This window comes from Ranitomeya imitator, chromosome 3 (assembly GCF_032444005.1).
Source record: "Ranitomeya imitator isolate aRanImi1 chromosome 3, aRanImi1.pri, whole genome shotgun sequence".
Classification (NCBI taxonomy): Eukaryota; Metazoa; Chordata; class Amphibia; order Anura; family Dendrobatidae; genus Ranitomeya; species Ranitomeya imitator.
The window spans coordinates 407916809-407938252 of record NC_091284.1 but is presented as its reverse complement, the minus strand read 5'-3'; the positions used below and the strand labels follow the sequence as shown (position 1 = coordinate 407938252).

General features: G+C 44.0%; 1 protein-coding gene across 1 annotated transcript in view; it reads left to right on the top strand.

The window, feature by feature from the left end:
• The window catches only part of TBC1D32 (TBC1 domain family member 32), a 199274-nt gene that overhangs the window by 129274 nt on the left and 48556 nt on the right, over nucleotides 1-21444 (top strand). The window contains exons 14-19 of the mRNA XM_069757119.1: nucleotides 3131-3214; nucleotides 14283-14425; nucleotides 17248-17372; nucleotides 18136-18337; nucleotides 19237-19319; nucleotides 21215-21353. Coding sequence (XP_069613220.1) covers nucleotides 3131-3214; nucleotides 14283-14425; nucleotides 17248-17372; nucleotides 18136-18337; nucleotides 19237-19319; nucleotides 21215-21353 — 776 coding nt within the window. The remainder of the gene's footprint in view (nucleotides 1-3130; nucleotides 3215-14282; nucleotides 14426-17247; nucleotides 17373-18135; nucleotides 18338-19236; nucleotides 19320-21214; nucleotides 21354-21444) is intronic.

Here is a 21444-nt window from a genome sequence, read left to right as displayed (position 1 = left end):
AGCGGTGACGTCACCGCTCTGCTTTCCGGCTGCCCGGCGCTCACAGCCAGACCAGAGAAGCAGAGCGCCGAGGACAGATAGCGGTAGTAGGTAAGTATGTAGCGTTTGTTTTTTTACTTTTAGGATGGTAACCAGGGTAAACATCGAGTTACTAAGCGCGGCCCTGCGCTTAGTAACCCGATGTTTACCCTGGTTACCGGGGACCTTGGGGTCGTTGGTCGCTGGAGAGCTGTCTGTGTGACAGCTCTCCAGCGACCAAACAGCGACGCTGCAGCGATCCGGATCGTTGTCGGTATCGCTGCAGCGTCGCTGAGTGTGACGGTACCTTAACCCTTCGGGCTGGCCACCGGCCCAAGGGTGTTCACAAAGGTCATGGCAGCAGTGGTGTCCATCCTGCATTCCCGAGGCATAGTCGTCTTACCATATCTAGACGATCTCCTAGTCAAGGGGACATCCTGCCGAACCTGTGAGTAAAATGTCAACATTACGCTGGATACTCTTTGCCATCTAGGGTGGCTGGTGAATGTAAGGATGTAATCTCTTGTGCCATCTCAGAAGATCTCCTTGCTCGGGATGATCTTCGACACCTCCCGAGGGTGACAATTCTTCCCCAAGACAAGATCCTGGCTCTCCAGGATGTAAGGATTCTTCGTCAGCCAGTCCCTCATACCATCCGGTTTTGTATGAGGGTTTTAGGAAGGATGGTAGCAGCAATGGAGGCAGTTCCTTTTGCGCAGCTCCATCTTCGTCGCCTCCAGCATGCCCTTCTGGCATTTTGGGCAAGACTCCTCTCTCTCTAAACCGCAGGTGTCGCCTGTCCCTCCAGGTCAGACAGACTCTCACTTGGTGGACAATGTCTCCCTCTCTACAACAGGGGAAGCCCTTCCCACCAGTTCATTGGCTGGTAGTCACGACCGATGCCAGTCTTCTCGGATGGGGGGCAGTGTTTCATCACCACACAGCACAGGGGCAATGGTCATCACAGGAATCAACTCTCCCAATCAATATTCTGGAGATTCGGGCAGTTCGGATGGCTCTGCAACATTTTCATTATCTCTTGGCAGGCCGCCCCATTCGGATTCAGTCGGACAACGCCATGTCCGTGGCTTACATAAATCATCAGGGGGGTACCCGCAGCAGGGCAGCTATGCACAAAGTAAAACAGGTCCTCCTCTGGGCCGAGAAGAACCACTCGATAATCTCGGCGGTTTACATCCCAGGCAAGGTCAACTGGGCTGCGGATTTCCTCAGTCGTCAGGGGCTGGCATACGGGGAGTGGTCTCTCCATCCCAATGTTTTCCGGCAGATTTGCCAACATTGGGGGACTCCGGACATGGACCTGATGGCATCCAGAATGAATTCCAAGGTACCGAAACTTGTCGCCCGATATCGGGATCCTCAGGCAATTGCAGTGGACGCATTAATCCTACCTTGGAACCAATTTTGTCTTCCGTACCTCTTTCCTCCTCTGGCATTACTCCCGAAAGTAATCAAGAAGATCAAGTCAGAGGGAATCCCAGCGATTCTGGTTGCCCCAGATTGGCCTCGGCAGCCTTGGTATGCAGACTTAGTTCAGCTTCTCTCCGAAACTCCCTGGCGGCTCCCAGGGCACCCAGATCTTCTCTCTCAGGGTCCGATCTACCACCAGAACTCAGGGGCTTTGAGTTTGACGGCTTCGCCATTGAATCTTGGATTCTAACCAAGGCTGTTTTTTCCCAGAAAGTAGCTGCTACTATGATTAGCGCCCGGAAACCCTCCTCAGCTCGTATTTATCATCAAACCTGGTTTTCTTTACATGGTGTAGAAGGCATGGCCTTCCTCATAGCTTTGGTTTTCTGTCCCCAACATTTTAGCTTTTCTCCAAGTCGGCTTGGATGCCGGACTTGCACCAAGTACCCTCAAAAGACAAATCTCAGCCCTGTCAGTTCTTTTTCAGCGCAAGATCGCTACCAATTCTCAGGTGAAAACCTTCATTCAACGCATGGTTCACATGGTTCCGCCGTACAAGGCTCCTCTGGAAGCTTGGGACCTTAACTTGGTTTTAAGTGTTCTGCAGGAATCTCCTTTTGAACCTCTTCAAGACATTTCCTTGACATATCTCTCGTGGAAAGTGTTTTTTTTTTTTAGTGGCCATAACGTCCATTAGGCAGGTCTCGGAAATGGCGGCTTTATCCTGCTGAGCTCCGTTTCTACAGTTCCATCAAGATAAGGTTGTGTTCAGGCCAGCACCTACATTTTTACCCAAAGTTGTTTCCTCCTTTCACATTAACAAAGACATTGTGCCTTTGGTGAGAGCTCTCAGGAGATACGTTTGACGGACGGCGCCCTTTCGGCAGTCAGATACTCTGTTTGTCCTTCCTGCGGGTCGAAGAAGGGGACTCGCAGCCTCAAGGTCAACCATAGCCAGGTGGATACATTTGACTATTCAGGAGGCCTACCGTGTCAGGGGAGCGGCCGTTCCAGCTGGGATCAGAGCACACTCCACTCGGGCAGTGGGCGCTTCGGCATCAGGCATCGGCGGAACAGGTTTGCAAGGCAGCGACTTTGTCCAGTCTGCACACTTTTACTCAGGCCTCTGCAGATGCAAGCCTGGGTAGAACAATCCTTCAGGCAGCCTTAGCTCACCTATAGGCGGTAAGTGCCTAGGGGGTTTATTCGTTGGAATATTTTTCCCACCCAAGGACTGCTTTGGGACGTCCCACAGTCCTGTGTCCCCCAATGAGACGAAGGAGAAATAAGGATTTTTGTGTTACCGTAAAATCCTTTTCTCCGAGTCGCTCATTGGGGGACACCGCTCCCTCACTGGTTAACTGTATTGCTTCTTTTTTGATGTCTTGGTCACCAGTGGTGTCTTTTCTAGACATAATGTTTCCTATGTTAAAGCTGATTTTTATTCTACTGCTTTTGCACCAAACTGACTCTGCCTGCGGCCAGCGGCAGGGTGTATACTACGGAAGTGGAGCTAATGTTTACTTGGTGTCAGCCTCCTGGTGACAGTAGCATACACCCACAGTCCTGTGTCCCTCAATGAGCGACTCGGAGAAAAGGATTTTACGGTAACACAAAAATCCATATTTTTGCATCATTGTTACAGTTTTATTTGTCTGTATTTCTATACTTGATATTTCAGAATCAGTCTCCCTGTGTGACCTGATTGTGCTGATTACCCATATAATGTTATATTGCCCAAATGGACAGAAAACAGCCTACGCAGGTAATCATTTTTACATTTTGTATTTTTGTTAATTTGCTTATATCATACAGAAGTTTGGGGTTTTGTGATTTTATTTAAAGAACATTATAACTTAAAGAGGACCTGTCGCTTCATAAAAAAAATTAAGTACCTTGTTAAAAAAAAAAAAAAACAACTCTCTGAGCTCCCCTTCATCCTGCATCTCTTTTCCGTTTTGAATTGCGTCACTCCATTACAGAGACATTCATATGTATTGCTTTTGGATCACAGTAAGGCTATGTGCACACGTTCGCGTTTTTTTCGTGTTTTTTTCGCGGTAAAAACGCTATAAAAACTCATTAAAAACGCATACATTATGCATTCTATCATTTAGAATGCATTCTGCATGTTATGTGCACATGGATGCGTTTTTTTCCGTGAAAAAAACGCATCGCGGTAAAAAAAATGAGCATGTTCATTATTTTGAGGATTTTCTGCGTTTTTCCCGCAATTCTATGCATTTGGGAAAAAACGCACAAAAAGCGCACAAAAAACACGTCAAAAACGCATCAAAATCGCGGTAAAATCGCGGTAAAAACGCATGCGGATTTCTGGCAGAAATGTCCGGTTTTTGTCACGAAAATTTCTGCAAGAAATCCTGACGTGGACTTTCTATGTCATGAACATGGTGTCCTTCCTAGCTCCTTCTTTCTCTCTGTAAAAAGACTCATCTCTAGATTCAGCTGGAAATACAAGAAGCTCAGATTACCTTAAAAAACTCTCACACTCCCGAACTGTGCAGGTGGTCTTGGCCTACCTGACCTATTTACGTACTATCAAGCCATTTATCTAGCTAGATGGTTAAAGCTGACCAAAGGGGCCACAAAGAACCTTGTCACAAATTTAGAACTGACCCTGCTGGGAAGCAAAGCCCCTAAATTAATTTTGGACTGCCAGCATCCCAAGAGCTGACAAAACAGATGAGATCACAGCAACTACTTTACAAGTTAGGCAGTCTCTTATACCAAATTCCTTCTCCAACTGCTACTTTTTAGACAATATTCCCATTAAGGTTCCTCCGTACTTATTAGATTCTAACTACCAGGATGACTACGATCTCTGGACGACTTTTCCAGATACCCCAATTTCGCATCTAGTAAACAAACAGACTTCAATTACGGAACAATGCTTAACATTGGTGTGAAGCCACCCACTTGACTTTCTCCAAAAGCAACACCTCCAACATATCGTTACAAAAGCCAAACTTCTTCCTAGACCAACGCCAGACTGGCAATGGGTGGACTTTCTGTTAAAGTTACAATCTCCTATTCCTAAGATAACCTCCAAGATATATGCTAATATCACCTAATATTCAGCGTCTCCCACTCACACACCACCTCCTCAGCTTGGCCCCTATCTGTCGGAGTCCCACAAGGGTCAGTCCTTGGGCCCCTGCTCTTCTCCATTTACACCTTTGGCCTGGGACAGCTCATAGAATCTCACGGCTTTCAGTATCACCTTTATGTTGATGACACACAGATCTACATCTCTGGACCAGATATCACCACCCTACTAACCAGAATCCCTCAATGTCTGGTCACTCTTTCATCCTTCTTCTCCGCTAGATTTCTAAACCTTAACATGGACAAAACAGAATTCATTTTTCTCCCCTCTCACGCGACCCCCCAACGAACCTATCCATTATAGTAAACGGCTGCCCACTCTCCCCAGTCCCACAAGCTCGCTGCCTCGGGGTAATCCTTGACACTGATCTCTCCTTCAAACCACATATCCAAGCCCTTTCCACTTCCTGCTGCCTTCAGCTCAAAAATGCTTCATGGATCCTTACATTCCTAAACCAAAATCTGCAAAAACCCTAGTCCATGCCGTCATCATCTCCTGCCTTGACTACTGCAACCTCCTGCTCTGTGGCCTCCCCTTGAACACTCTCGCACCCCTCCAATCTATGCTAAACTCTGCTGCCCGACTAATCCACCTGTCCCCCCGCTATTCCCCGGCCTCTCCCCTCTGTCAATCCCTTCACTGGCTCCCCACTGCCCAGAGACTTCAGTACAAAACCCTAACCATGACATACAAAGCCATCCACAATCTGTCTCCTCCATACATCTGTGACCTTGTCTCCCGGTACTTTCCTGCACGCAACCTCCGATCCTCACAAGGTCTCCTTCTCTTCTCTTATCTCCTCTTCCCACAATCGCACACAAGATTTCTCTCGCGCATCACCCCTACTCTGGAACCCTCTACCACAACATATCAGACTCTCACCTACCATCGAAACCTTCAAAAAGAACCTGAAGACCTACCTCTTCCGACAAGCCTACAACCTACAGTAACCACCGATCCACCAAACCACTGCACGACCAGCTCTATCCTTACCTATTGTATCCTCACCCATCCCTTGGAGATTGTGAGCCCTCACGGGCAGGGTCCTTTCTCCTACTGTACCAGTCGGGACTTGTATTGCTTAAGATTATTGGACTTGTTTTTATTATGTATACCCCTCCTCACATGTAAAACGCCATGGAATAAATGGCGCTATAATAATAAATAATAATGATAATAATCTCATTCATCCTAAAATGCATTTTAAGCCATTATACCTCACCTCTTGGGAAGCTGAATTAAAAATATCTCTATCTCAACAGGAGGTTTGCTCAATTTTAAAAAATTTGCATGGCTTTTCCCGGTGCATACTTCTACAAAAAACGCTTTTAAAGTTCTTTCTAGATGGTACCGAACACAAGAAAACCTGTACCACTTGGGCCTGAGTGAATCTCCCCGGTGCTGAAGATGTCAAAAATATAAGGGCACTCTAACACATATCTTTTTGTCGTGCCCTGCAATAGAGAACTATTGGAAGGGCATTAAACAAAGCCCTTCGAATCTTAGAGCTGATAAATAGAAATATCTCGGCAGCAGAAATTTTACTCTCTCTTCCATCTAAAGACTACACCCCCAAAAAACATAACTTGGTTACGCTACTATTGGGAGTAGCTAAGCGTTTGATACCACTACACTGGAAGCAACCCTTTCCTCCAACTGTGAACGAATGGGTTAATAAAGTTAACGATATTCAGAGACTAGAAGAGTTACCGTATATACTCAAGTATAAGCCGACCCGAGTATAAGCCGACCCCCCTAATTTTGCCACAAAAAACTGGGTATAAGCCTAGGGTGGAAATGCAGCATTTACCGGTGAATTTCAAAAACAAAAATAGATCATTATTTCCCCATAGCTGTGCCATATAGTGCTCTGCACTGTTCATATTGCCCCATAGCTGTGCCATATAGTGCTCTGCACTGTTCATATTCCCCCTTGGCTGTGCCCCATATAGTGCTCTGCACTGTTCATATTCCCCCTTGGCTGTGTCCCATACAGTGCTCTGCACTGTTCATATTCCCCCTTGGCTGTGCCCAATACAGTGCTCTGCACTGTTCATATTCCCCCTTGGCTGTGCCCCATATAGTGCTCTGCACCGTTCATATTCCCCCTTGGCTGTGCCCCATACAGTGCTCTGCACTGTTCATATTCCCCCTTGGCTGTGCCCCATACAGTGCTCTGCACTGTTCATATTCCCCCTTGGCTGTGCCCCATATAGTGCTCTGCACCGTTCATATTCCCCCTTGGCTGTGCCCCATACAGTGCTCTGCACTGTCCATATTCCCCCTTGGCTGTGCCCCATACAGTGCTCTGCAGCGTTCATATTCCCCATAGATGCTCCACATAAATCTGTGCCATGGCCGCTGCTGCTGCAATAAAAAAAAAAAAAAGCCATACTCACCTCGCTGATTGCAGCTCCCAGCGTCCGGTCCCGGCGTCTCCCCGCTCTGACTGATCAGGCAGAGGGCGCCGCGCACACTATATGCGTCATCGCGCCCTCTGACCTGAACATTCAGAGCGGAGCGACGCAGGGAAGATGGAGCGGCGCCCGGCGGCTGGAACGCGGACAGGTGAATATTTTACATACTTACCTGGTCCCGACGTCCGGCTCCCTCTGCCTGTCACAGCTGTCTTCGGTGCCGCAGATTCTTTCTCTATCAGCGGTCACCGGCACCGCTGATTAGAGAAATGAATAGGCGGCTCCACCCCTATGGGAGGTGGAGCCGCCTATTCATTTTTCTAATGAGCGGTCCCACGTGACCGCTGAAGAGGGGAAGAAGCTGCAGCACAGAAGCCCGTGGGACGGCAGGGACAGCGCGAGGATCGCTGGGACTAGGTAAGTATTCCTCAGCGCCCTCACCCCCTCACCTGCTGACCCCACCGCTACCGCGACTCGAGTATAAGCCGAGAGGGGCACTTTCAGCCCAAAAATTTGGGCTGAAAATCTCGGCTTATACTCGAGTATATACGGTATCTAGCTGGGAAACTCATACACACTTTCAATTCCTCAAATTCCTTGTAGCTCCTGCTTCCCCTTCTGTCACCCAATGTTGTGATTTAATTTTTCCTGTTAATATACAAGGCCTATATGTACATACATCTATGTTACACACTACTAGCTTTGATGGTCCTGCCGTTTGCCTTCTTGTATGATCAGATTTTTACTGCAAAATTCTCTAGTCTAGTTATTTTCGCTACCAACGCCTGTTGCCTGATTCCCCCCATTTTTCTTTTTTTTCCTTTTTTCAGACTGTAGTTTATAGTTACTGTGTAGTGATTACACTGTTTATACTATCCAATTGTTTTATGTAGACATTTGATGTAATGCAAATACCTAGTACCGACATTATCACTTGCGTTCGACATATTGCATCTTCGGTCCTACACTGTGTGCAGAATTATTAGGCAAGTTGTATTTTAGAGGATTATTTTTATTATTGATCAACAACTATGTTCTCAATCAACCCAAAAGATTCATAAATATCAAAGCTTAATATTTTTAGAAGTTGGAGTGGTTTTTTTTTAGATTTGGCTATCTTAGGAGGATATCTGTTTGTGCAGGTAACTATTACTGTGCAGAATTATTAGGCAACTTAATAAAGACCAAATATATTCCCATCTCACTTGTTTATTTTCACCAGGTAAACCAATATAACCACAAAAATTAGAAATAAACATTTCTGACATGCAAAAACAAAACCCCCCAAAATTAGTGACCAATATAGCCACCTTTCTTTATGATGACACTCAACAGCCTTCCATCCATAGATTCTGTCAGTTGCTTGATCTGTTTACGATCAACATTGTGTGCAGCAGCCACCACAGCCTCCCAGACACTGTTCCGAGAGGTGGACTGTTTTCCCTCCCTGTAGAGCTCACATTTTATGAGGGACCACAGGTTCTCTATGGGGTTCAGATCAGGTGAACAAGGGGGCCATGTCATTATTTTTTCTTCTTTGAGACCTTTACTGGCCAGCCATGCTGTGGAGTAGTTGGAGGCATGTGATGGAGCATTGTCCTGCATGAAAATCATGTTTTTCTTGAACGATACCGAATTCTTCCTGTACCACTGCTTGAAGAAGTTGTCTTCCAGAAACTGGCAGTAGGCCTGGGAGTTGAGCTTCACTCCATCCTCAACCTGAAAAGGTCCCACAAGTTCATCTTTGATACCAGTCCATACCAGTACCCCACCTCCACCTTGCTGGCGTCTGAGTCGGAGTGGAGCTCTCTGCCCTTTACTGATCCAGCCTCTGGCCCATCCATCTGGCCCATCAAGAGTCTCTCTCATTTCATCAGTCCATAAAACCTTTGAAAAGTCAGCCTTAAGATATTTCTTGGCCCAGTCTTGACGTTTTATCTTATGTTTCTTGTTCAAAGGTGGTCGTTTTTCAGCCTTCCTTACCTTGGCCATGTCCCTGAGTATCGCACACCTTGTGCTTTTTGTTACTCCAGTAACGTTGCAGCTCTGAAATATGGCAAAACTGGTGGCAAATGACATCTTGGCAGCTTCATGCTTGATTTTCCTCAATTCATGGGCAGTTATTTTGCGCCTTTTTGCCCAACACGCTTCTTGCGACCCTGTTGGCTATTTGCCATGAAACGCTTGATTGTTCGGTGATCACGCTTCAAAAGTTTGGCAATTTCAAGACTGCTGCATCCCTCTGCAAGACATCTCACAATTTTGGACTTTTCAGAGCCCGTCAAATCTCTCTTCTGACCCATTTTGCCAAAGGAAAGGAAGTTGCCTAATAATTAAGCACACCTTATGTAGGGTTTGGATGTCATTAGACAACACAGAGATGCATATCATCTGATTTACTTAATTGGTAGTTGGCTCTCAAGCCTGAACAGCTTGGAGTAAGACAGCATGTAGAAAAAATGGCATGTGATCAAAATACAACTTGCCTAAGGCTGCCGTCACACTAGCAGTATTTGGTCAGTATTTTACGTCAGTATTTGTAACCCAAAACCAGGAGTGGAACAATTAGAGGAAAAGTATAATAGAAACATATGCACCACTTCTGCATTTATCGCCCACTCCTGGTTTTGGCTTACAAATACTGATGTAAAATACTGACCAAATACTACTAGTGTGACAGCAGCCTAATAATTCTGCACACAGTGTATATTGAAACAGTTATCTGTTCAAATGTTTACCGTTAACTTAAAAAAAAAAAGTAAAATAAAGAATTATTAAAAAAAAAAATAGTAGAAAAAAAAGACAACAATACATCAGTAGATAGGTAGATCCTGGGCATGGCTAGCAAGAGCATGCAGATCACAAGCTGTCACCATGTCATGGCTTTTATTAGTAATAAATTAGGACCACTCATTGGAAATTCTGTATAAATATTAATTTCACGTATAAACATGAATATTCCATTGTATCAAAGAAAACGCTCTAGTTCTAGGGAAAAATTTCTTTCTCAATAAAACATTCATGATTATTGAAAAATGATTAAAACTCCGTCTTGCCATCCTACACATTTTGTTCTTGTATGTTCTTACAGTGAAGGAAATACGTATTTGATTCCTTGCTGATTTTGTAAGTTTGTCCACTGACAGACATGAACAGTCTATAATTTTAAGGGTAGGTTAATTTTAACATTTAGAGATAGAATATCAAAAATAAAATCCAGAAAATCACATTGTATAAAGTATATCAATTTATTTGCATTTTGCAGTGAGAAATAAGTATTTGATCCCTCTGGCAAACGAGACGTAATACTTGGATCACAAAACCCTTGTTGGCAAGCACAGCAGTCAGACATTTATTGTAGTTGATGATGAGGTTTGCGCACATGTCAGAAGGAATTTTGCTCCACTCCTCTTTGCAGATAATCTCTAAATCATTAAGATTTTGAGGCTGTCGTTTGACAACTTGGAGCTTCAACTCCCTCCATAAGTTTTCTATGGGATTAAGGTCTGGAGACTGGCTAGGCCACTCCATGACCTTAATGTGCTTCTTTTTGCGCCACTCGTTGCCTTGGCTGAATGTTTTGGTCATTTTCTTGCTGGAAGACCCAGCCATGACCCATTTTTAATGTCCTGGCGGAGGAAAGGAGGTTGTCATTCAGGATTTTACGGTACATGGCTCCATCCATTCTCCCATTGGTGCGGTGAAGTAGTCCTGTGCCATTAGCAGAGAAACACCCCCAAAACATAATGTTTCCACCTTCATGCTTGACAGTGGGGATGGTGTCCTTTGGGTCATAGGCAGTATTTCTCTTCCTCCAAACACGGCGAGTTGAGTTAATGCCAATGACCTCAATTTTTGTCTCATCTGACCACAGCACCTTCTCCCACTCACTCACAGAATCATCCAGGTGTTCATTGGCAAACTTCAGACGGGCCTGCACATGTTCCTTCTTGAGCAGGTGGACCTTGCGGGCACTGCAGGATTTTAAACCTTTACGTCGTAATGTGTTACCAATGGTTTTCTTGGTGACTGTGGTCTCAGCAGCCTTGAGAACATTAATAAGTTCCCACCGTGTAGTTTAAGGCTGATATCTCACCTTCCCAATTATCAAGGATACCCCACGAGGTGAGATTTTGCATGATGCCCCAGATCGATGTCGATTGACAGTCATTTTGTATTTCTTCCATTTTCTTACTATTGCATCAACAGTTGTCTCCTTCTCACCCAGCGTCTTACTTATGGTTTTGCAGCCCATTTCAGCTTTATGCAGGTCTGGGATCTTGTCCCTGACATCCTTATAAAGATCTTTGGTCTTGCCCATGTTGTAGAGGTTAGAGTGTGACTGATTAATTGAGTCTGTGGACAGGAGTCTTTTATAATCGTGACTATGTAAGACAATTGTCTTTAACGCAGGTAACGAGTTGATTAGGAGCGTCTAACTGTTCTGTAGGAGCCAGAACTCTTAATGGTTGGTAGGCGATCTAATACAGTGGCGTAACTACAAAGTTATAGGCCCCGGTGCGAACTTTCAAATGGGGCCCTCCCCATGCCAAAATATTTCCCACCCAAATTCACATTTTCCCTATTCATTTTGCACACTATAGTTTTGTTGCAATGTTGTATAGTCAGACCTAATGAGGCCCCTGATCATGACCCCTGACTCCTCCCCTCCTGTGACCTCATCACAGGTCCTATGCGCACAGTACAGCCATATATATACACTGTGTTCCAAATTATTATACAAATTATATTTTTCTCAGATTTTCCTAAATGGTCGGTGCAAATGACATTCAGTCTAATAAGTCATCACCCGTTAGAGTATACATCGAATTATATTGAAGAAACCTCCCAATGATAACAGTATAATCTCCAAAATAAATAAAAACTCAAAATGCACTGTTCCAAATTATTAGGCACAGTAGAATTTCTAAACTTTTGATATGTTTTGAAGAACTGAAAATGCTCATTTGTGGAATTTGCAGCATTAGGAGGTCACATTCATTGAACAAAAAAAGCTATTTAACTCCAAAACCGCCTAACAGGCCAAGTTACATGTTACCATAGGACCCCTTCTTTGATATCACCTTCACAATTCTTGCATCCATTGAACTTGTGAGTTTTTGGAGAGTTTCTGCTTGTATTTCTTTGCATAAAGTTAGAATAGCCTCCCAGAGCTGCTGCTGCCTCCGACCCTCATATTTTTGCCTGATGATACTCCAAAGGTTCACTATAGGGTTGAGGTCAGGGGAAGATTGTGGCCACACCATGAGTTTATCTCCTTTTATGCCCATAGCATCCAATGACTCAGAGGTATTCTTTGCAGCATGACAAGTCACACACCCTTTGCAGCATGACAAGTCAGGGTGTGTGACTTGTCTGCTGAGTTTCCCGGCTACTTGTTTGCTGGACTAGGCGGGCCCCTAAGCACTCCGGGCCCGGTCACAGCTGCGACCTCAGTTGTTGCGCCCCTGATCTAATACTTATTTCTCACTGCAAAATGCAAATAAATTTATATTATTTATGCAATGTGATTTTCTGTATTTTATGTTTGATATTGTATCTCTCAATGTTAAAAATAACCTACCCTTAAAATTAAATACTGTTCATGTCTTTGTCAGTGGGCAAACTTACAAAATCAGCAAGGGATCAAATAATTATTTCCTTCACTGTATGTGGGCCACAAATAAGGACACCACAGTTTGAATACATAGGAAAGTGAGGCAGGCTCCGGATTTATTTTTCTGAACTTGAAATTAATGTGGATATATTTTCAATAGATTTTGTTTTGCTGCTGGGATTTTTCTTTGCTATGTTGCCTGTCTGAACAATTGTCGAAATATCTACATAAAAAATATCTGGAGCGGCATTATACTGTCCTCATACACGTTAGCATGTTGTGCAATGAGACATGTAGCTAAACCCCTTTCTTCTTTAAGAAAAAGAGGCTGTAAAGTTGTAACCTTCTTTTATTGATTGCAGATTTGACAGGAAAGGGTCAAACTATAGGATGCAATAACAGGAGCATTTCAGAATATATAACTGTACAGTACATAAAATACAAATATTCTGCAATACACAGGTAACATGAGATAATACAAGGTAACATGAGGTACAAACTGATGATTACCTACTTAGTACAGCAAAGATATTAATAAACAGGACTGTTACACACAGATAGTGGCTTACCAACTATGCTAAGGGTACCGTCACACAGTGCAATTTTGATCGCTACGACGGCACGATTCGTGACGTTCGAGCGATATAGTTACGAGATCGCAGTGTCTGACACGCTCCTGCGATCAGGGACCCCGCTGAGAATCGTACGTCGTAGCAGATCGTTTGAAACTTTCTTTCGTCGTCTAGTGTCCCGCTGTGGCGGCATGATTGCATGGTGTAACATATATCGTATACGATGTGCGCATAGTAACCAACGGCTTCTACATCGCACATACGTCATGAAATTATCGCTCCAGCGTCGTAGATTGCAAAGTGTGACAGCAGTCTACGACGCTGGAGCGATATTGTTACGACGCTGGAGCGTCACGGATCGTACCGTCGTAGCGATGAAAATTGCACTGTGTGACGGTACCCTTAGAGCAGGCTGTTTAAGGAGCATGAAGAAAACGAATGGTGTGGTTTCTCCTCAGACGCATGGAGGAACAATGGCTGCTGTTCCCTTCAGAGTGTCATAATAAGACCACAATGCAACAGGAACAATCACACAATGCCCTAGGAACTTCCCATAACACATTGCAAATTAAACTAGAATCTATGCATTAAACTGCCAGCAGATGGTGCTGTTACCTTACAATATGAAATATAGCAAGGATTAATACACACAAAAATACAATGTAATAACGGAGACATAAAAAAAATTACTAAACTTTCTAGACAGCAATTATATGGCTGGATAGAACAGGCATAGAGCACTGGTCCGACTGCTACTTTTCTGTGGTCTATATGGATCGTTTCGTACAATGATGGGCTGCTACTCTATGGAAAAGTCCATCATTTTACTTCTGTCTGAGAGCTGTAGTGGCAAATATCTCCTAAATTGCAGGCGGGATTCAGACATTTCATAGTACTGATACCCGTGTGTTTTAGGGATTCTGAATCGCTCTAAGTTCATTTGCCCTCCATGTAGTATATTAGACTAGAATTCCCTTTCTGTAATGGACATCCATGGGTAGGGATGCTACAAGATCAAAAATACATTATGCATTATACTGTTGCCATTTAAAATTATTTCTATTTTAATTTTTTTTGTAAATGCATTGTTGTACTCCCAGGCAGCTTTGCCCCAGCACATCTAGCTATGGAAGTTCTCCAAATGCTGTGTGATCGGAAAGAATGTGCCAGTGAATGTCTGCACACTGGGGCTGTTATATCGAGTCTGCTGTCTCCAATTCAAAAACTGCTGAAAGGAAAAAAGGTCAGTGCTGGCACTCATAGAATGTTAGAGCTGGAAGGGACCTCCAGGGTCATCGTCTTCAGCCCCCTGCCCAATGCAGGATTCACTTAACCATCTCAGACAGATGTCTGTCCAGCCTCTGTTTGAAGACTTCCATTGAAGGAGAACTCACCACCTCTCTTGGCAGCCTGTTCCACTCATTGACCACCCTCAGTGTCAAAAAGATTTTTCCTGCATCTAATCTGTATCTTCTCCCTTTCAGTTTCATTCCATTGCTTCTCGTGTTTTCATGTGCAAATGAGAATAAGGATGATCCCTCTACATTGTGACAGCCCTTCAGATATTTGTAGACAGCTATTAAGTCTCCTCTTAGCTTTCTTTGTTGCAAGCTAAACATTCCCAGATCCTTTAACCGTTCCTCATAGGACATACTTTGCAGTCCACTCACCATCCTGGTAGCTCTTCCCTGAACTTGCTCCAGTTTTTCAATGTCTTTTTTAAAATGTGGTGCCCAGAACTGGACACAGTATTCCTGATGAGGCCTGAACAAGGAGGAGTAGATGGGGAGAATTACTTCATGTGATCTAGACTGTATAAGTCTCTTAATACATCCCAGAACTGTATTTGCCTTTTTTGTTGCTCCATCACACTGTTGCCCAATGTGCACTGTTAGTATACAAGTCTTTTTCTTATGTGCTGTTGCTTAGTTCTATTCCTCCCAATCTGTAGATGTATTTTTTAGTTTTTCTTGCCCAGATGTAGAATTTTGCATTTCTCCCTGTTACATACCATTCTAATTAGACGCTGCCCAATGTTCAAGCTTATCTAGAGCCGTCTAAATCCTTTCCCTGTCTTTTCTATTCTTAGCTATCCTAGCTTTGCATCATCTGTAAATTTGATCAGTTTACTCTCAGTTCCCTTATCTACATCATTTATAAAAATAAATAACAGCTTATAAGGCGTATCTGCATTGTGTATACAGTCATAATGACAGAGCTAAATACCCATACATGCAGAGGACAATGTGACCTATCATCACTGTTGTTCACAACACCACCACAAAACAGATGATACTCAAGTCCCAATTTTTGTCAAAGAGTACAAAATTCCTTTATTATTTAAAAGCTTACAGACACAAGTGGACAGGAATGAAACAAATGAACCATAACTATAAAAGAATACTGTGCAAAAAATAGGGGAGCACGAATCCCTGGACATGCACCACTACGTATATAATGCTGGTGCCTGGCCATTTACAAGATCAATAGGCAATTACCACTGTAGCTAAGAGACCAGTCCTCTAGGGGTTACCAATTCCCACCATAATCACATCTAGAATCCCCAAAGCCAATAGTACATTGTTATTACCTTAGAGTAATGTGGTCAAGATGTCCAGGGAGCGTGCGCCCACCCCAACGCGCGTTTCGGTGAAGCACCTTCGTCGGGGGGCCTGACCAAGGTGCTTCACCCACGCCTCCTGAGGAAGTTCATAACGAAACGTGCGTTGCGGCGGCAGGGACCGGGTCCGCTGGCATTGCAGCCTTTCTTTATTGGTAAGATTATATGTTATCTCCTTCTGCACAAAACTTTTGCTATATGGGCAGTGGTGATGCACTGACGGTGTCGCAAGCACTTTGTACTTTATGTAAATATATTTTCCGTCAGAGTGCACCAGTGCTGCCTATTGAGAGTGATATTGTGAGTTGTAACGGCATGTTATGTCTGCATTTCCACTGACATTACTTTGTGCACTCTGCACTCTATTTGAATTAGTCTGTTAACTATCTAGAGACATTGTTGCTGTTATGTAGATACATCATCTGGCATTTTTTCAATTTGTAGGTAGGATATGACTGTTTACAAAATATTTTTTAGGCTGATTGTATGTTAGCACCCGGTCCCTGTGATTAGGTGACCAGTTCAGTTTTAGATTTTTGTCATTCTTTGTGTACTATACAATAAAAGTATTATTGTTTTGGATTATACTCAGTTTCTGGTTCTGCCTGCAGTACGGCAGAGCAAAGTGCGCCTGTGTGGCCATGTTTTATGCTCTGCCTGCAGTATGGCAGAGCAAAGTGCGCCTGTGCAGCCATGTTTTATGCTCTGCCTGCAGTACGGCAGAGTAAAGTGCGCCTGTGCGGCCATGTTTTATGCTCTGCCTGCAGTACGGCATAGCAAAGTGCGCCTGTGCGGCCATGTTTTATGCTCTGCCTGCAGTACGGCAGAGAAAAGTGCGCCTGTGCAGCCATGTTTAATGCTCTGCATGCAGTACGGCAGAGCAAATTGTGCCTGTGCGGCCATGTTTTGTGCTCTGCCTGCAGTACGGCAAAGCAAAGTGCACCTGTGGAATGAAGCCCAAGCACTTATGAATGTGAAGATATTCGGTCATATATGAAAAAACTGGTGACCGGTTCACTTTAACTCAAAATGCCATAATAGGGTATAGGACAGTGTTTTTTTTTTTTTTATACACCAGACCAACCTTTTAATAGGTTGGCATACATGACGTAGCTGCCTCCCTTCTTTTCTCTCACGAAATATAAAATATTTAATTTAACATATCTTAATGTCACGTGTAGAAATCTTGGTGGTAGCCAGTATGGCATTTGTAGGCCGCTCACTCCCCTGAGGTGACCACTCATGTGGCACTATAATGGGAACTATATAGCTTGTTCACAGACGCCATCTAAAACTTGGCTGCAGTGTACCTTTCATCATCACTATTACAGCAGGATTGTGTTCCCACAACTTGAACACATACTGGGGATATTTAGATTTTTGGAGGCGACGTATATGATTGGCACTCATATAATGTCACTCCTGAGTTCTTTTTGTGTTTTCAGGTTCACCAGAACTGCGATGAATGCACACTGACCTTTCTCGCTGATATTTTGGCCAGGATTGCCTCTAATGAAGCAGGGCTCTCCTTACTTCTCTATGGAGAAAAGACAGATTCTCCTAAAGATAGGTAAGGTCTTCTGGAAAATAAGTCACAGGGATTCTCCATGTCACACAACTGATATAAAATGGCAGCTGGGTCTCCCAATCTGAGGGGATCTAATGCTGAGTATACACCTCTTTGGCTCAGATCTGACTCCCTAGCACCACTCATGGTCCTCAATGCTGAGCTAGATCACTAATATATAGAAGGCAGATTTCATCTTCATGTAACGTTTTTAAAGCCAAATCAGTTAGGAAATAAACTCTACAGGGATAATTCATCAAGATCGGTATTGCACACGCCAGTGTTAATGTGCAGGCTCCCAGGTGTACAATACACCTTATTCAACAAGAGGCACACGCCACTTAATGAACCTTGCTAACACACACAAAGCCACCTTGACAATTACGAGATATGGCAGTTTCAGCGTTGTGTACTTTTTTGCTAAAATGAAGAATTTTGTAATGTCAAAAAGCATGTGCTGCCCCAGAGCATTGCTGTTATATGCCATTATGGGCATCCAAGAACAAGTGCTGCGTCTAGTGATTGACTACATAGCTCACCCACTAGACCGCACAAACATCCTTGGGACATATTGATGTTGTCTGCCAACTGCTTTATCTCCTGGTAAGAAGCCACTGAAAAAATGAGACAAAACATTCTATTCTTCATTTTATCTGTCATTTCACTAATTGAATGATGTCTCTGCTGATAAGCTTGTATCTATGGGCATAGTTCTGCAGATATCCACGTAACTGCCCAATTCTAAATCTTGCATATGTCATTCTAGTTCCGCAGGGGCTCATGTCATTGCCCAATTTTCCAAGAAACTTCTCAACGACGATATTACCATGTTAACGGAATCTGATCTACTGCCTGTCTTGAAAGGATCATTCCTGCTTGTGTGTCGTCAAATGTACCAGACTTGTGAAGGTCTCCATGTGCTGGCTCCTTACCAACTACATGTATGCATTGCAGCCGCCTGGAGAAAGGTAACGTCAATTTCCATTAAATACATGATGCCAGTTTCCCACCAGCAGGCCATAATAAAATTAGAAGTGATATGCACAAAAAGAGAACAACGTTCTTACAGATGCCATTTTGGGATAGATGTGATGTTTTGATTGCTTGTTGCAGTATTTTTTGTGGTATTGCATCAACCAAAAAAACATAATTTTAGCGTTCTTGAGTTTTCCTTATAGTGTTGACTTTTCTGAACTAACGGTGCCATATGTATGCATTTTAAAAAAAAATATTTTTATTATCTTTACTTTAAATAAAGAATTGAGCGGTGATTTGAACTTTTTGTTTTTTTTTATTTAATTTTTTTAACTTTTTTTTTTTTTAACTTTTCTTGTTAGTCTCCATTTAACAGGCCCACGATTGTTAGAGGCAGATCCCGGCTTTAAAACACAGCCATTACCAGCCAGGTATGGGGCAGGCTCAACCCGTGAGCCTGCTCCATATACCCGCTTCCAACTTGCGCTGTACATTTATGGCACAAGTTGTGAAGGGGTTAATGTTACATATTTGAAGAGAAACTGAAAAGCACAGCGAGACTAGATTGTATAGAGAATTGTATAATGGAGTTAGTGCCCTTTTTTGTGGCAGCCATAAGGATTTACGTTTTGTGAAATTAGCAATATAATATAGTTATATTATTCTCGCGGTACCAACAGAAAAAGAAGGCAAATCTACGCTGCAAAGCCCAACTGTCCTCACACTGTCAAATCATTACATCCGGGTGCATGACATTAACCCCCTGTCCTGACAAATGGATCTCAAGTATGCTGTCTACATATATGTGTAAAGCTTGTTTGCCATTCTATGTACTCAGCCAATAAAAATATCTACAGATGTCATACACTGCACTACTCTTATTTCTTCACAGACCGTTTTAATTTCTGAAAGGACTCCAACCCCTGTCGCTGGGGCTATGTCTCTATCATTCGGAAGTCAGGATTCCCAAGGGCTGTAAGTAGCCTGCATTGTCAGAGCTCATTAATTTCCTGGGGTGTGGTTGGACCAGGAGGCACGAGGACAACTAGCCCGATAGTTACATTTAACCACTTGGTTACATCTGCCATATATGTACATGTACTGCGCACAGACTGCTGGCTGTGTTATATGCATTTGGAAGGTTAGAAATGGGGATGGTTAGGCTTCATAGGGGAATGTTAAAGGGAACCTGTCATCCCCAAAATGGAAGGTGAGCTAAGCCCACCGGCATCATGGGCTTATCTACAGCATTCTGGAATGCTGTAGATAAGCCGCCGATGTAACCTGAAAGATGAGAAAAAGAGGTTAGATTATACTCACCCAGGGGCGGTCCCCGCTGCGGTCCGATCCGATGGGTGTCGCGGTCCGGTCCGGGGCCTCCCATCTTCTTACGATGACGTCCTCTTCTTGTCTTCACACTGCAGCTCCGGCGCAGGAATACTTTGTCTGTGCTTTTGAGGGCAGAGCAAAGTACTGCAGTGCGCAGGCGCTGTGCTTTTCTGACCTTTCCCGGCGCCTGCGCAATGCAGTACTTTGCTCTGCCCTCAACAGGACAGACAAAGTACGCCTGTGCCGGAGCTGCAGCGTGAAGACAAGAAGAGGACGTCATCGTAAGAAGATGGGCGGCCCCGGACCGGACCGCGACGCCCATCGGATCAGAACCGCCCGCCCAGGTAAGTATAATCTAACCTCTTTTTCTCATCTTTCAGGTTACATCGGTGGCTTACCTACAGTATTACAGAATGCTGTAGATAAGCCCCTGATGATGGTGGGCTTAGCTCATCTTCCATTTTGAGGGTGACAGGTTCCCTTTAATTCAGCAATTGACCGTAAGACTACAGAATTGCAGTGTATTGGATAGCAATCAAGTAATCGCAGGTTAAAGGCTCTTATATGGGTTGTCCAGGCTTGAGGTTCAAGTCTGCAATCATTCTATGTGACTGCAGAATTGTGAATCCTCACAGCATGCACTCTGCCAATATTCCCCGGGAGCGAGCGGTTATGTGACCTCATGTATGCAATGTGCATACTTCTGGACACATTCCGACTAGTCATGTTTGGCCTTGTTCAAGTCACTTGTGTTGAGCAAGGTTGCACATTGTCTAGTCATCACGTGACCGCTTGTGTTGATTTTCCCCTCGTACCGCCTGTCATCCACAGCTCCTCTTTTGATTAGCTGGTCTGGCATGATATCATCCTTGTGGCGTGATGTACACGTGACGTTGCGCCAGACTGGCAAATCAAAAGAAGAGCCGTGGATGCATGGGGGTAGTATGCAGTTTTCAGGGAACCCCTCCATAGATTACTGACCTGGTAGCTAGGTTCTGCGATTCACACCATCTCTGGTCCATATTGTAGGGATTTGCTCAGGTAGTGTTCACACAGGCAATGTTTTAGTTCAATAAGGCAAGGTTTATTAGCTCCATAGACCTCCGAGGGACATTAACACAAAACAGCCTGCTCCAGCATAAAGGTAAGCACAGCAGGGAAGTACAGTACATATGGCAGGTCAATTCTCTAGCAGGTATGCACTCAGTATTCCAGAAGGTATGCATGCAATACGCCGTCTGGCAAGTATACATGAAAATACTTCGGTAGATACACTGAATAAGCAGCGACACCCACTGACATTGGCAGTATCAATTTCAGAGAGAGACCCTGGCTTGTCTGTCTCCTAGCTACGGCTCACATTTTGGCTGGTCACTCACCAGCCTTCACACATTCCACTCATCCATTTCCTGGTTCTTGACAACACTCTGCAGTGAACTGCTAACCCAGACCTGCAGTGCCAGGACTTAACCGTCGCCTAACAGGCCTTGCTACAGTGCACATGATGTTTCAGTGTGGTAATGTATCTTTTTGTGCCATAGATTGGTTTGGGAGGAATCATTACTGGACAGTTTGTTAAATTTTGCATCTACTCCAAGAGGACTTCTCCTTCTCCAGCAGACTGGAGCCATCAATGAGTGCATACATTATATGTTTGGCAGATTTACAAAAAAACTCCAGGTAGGTTGTCCCAAGATTGTAGAATTAAGAGGAACAATGGAACTTTCGATAACATAAAATATGTCTGAAGAAGATTAGAATATTAATAGCT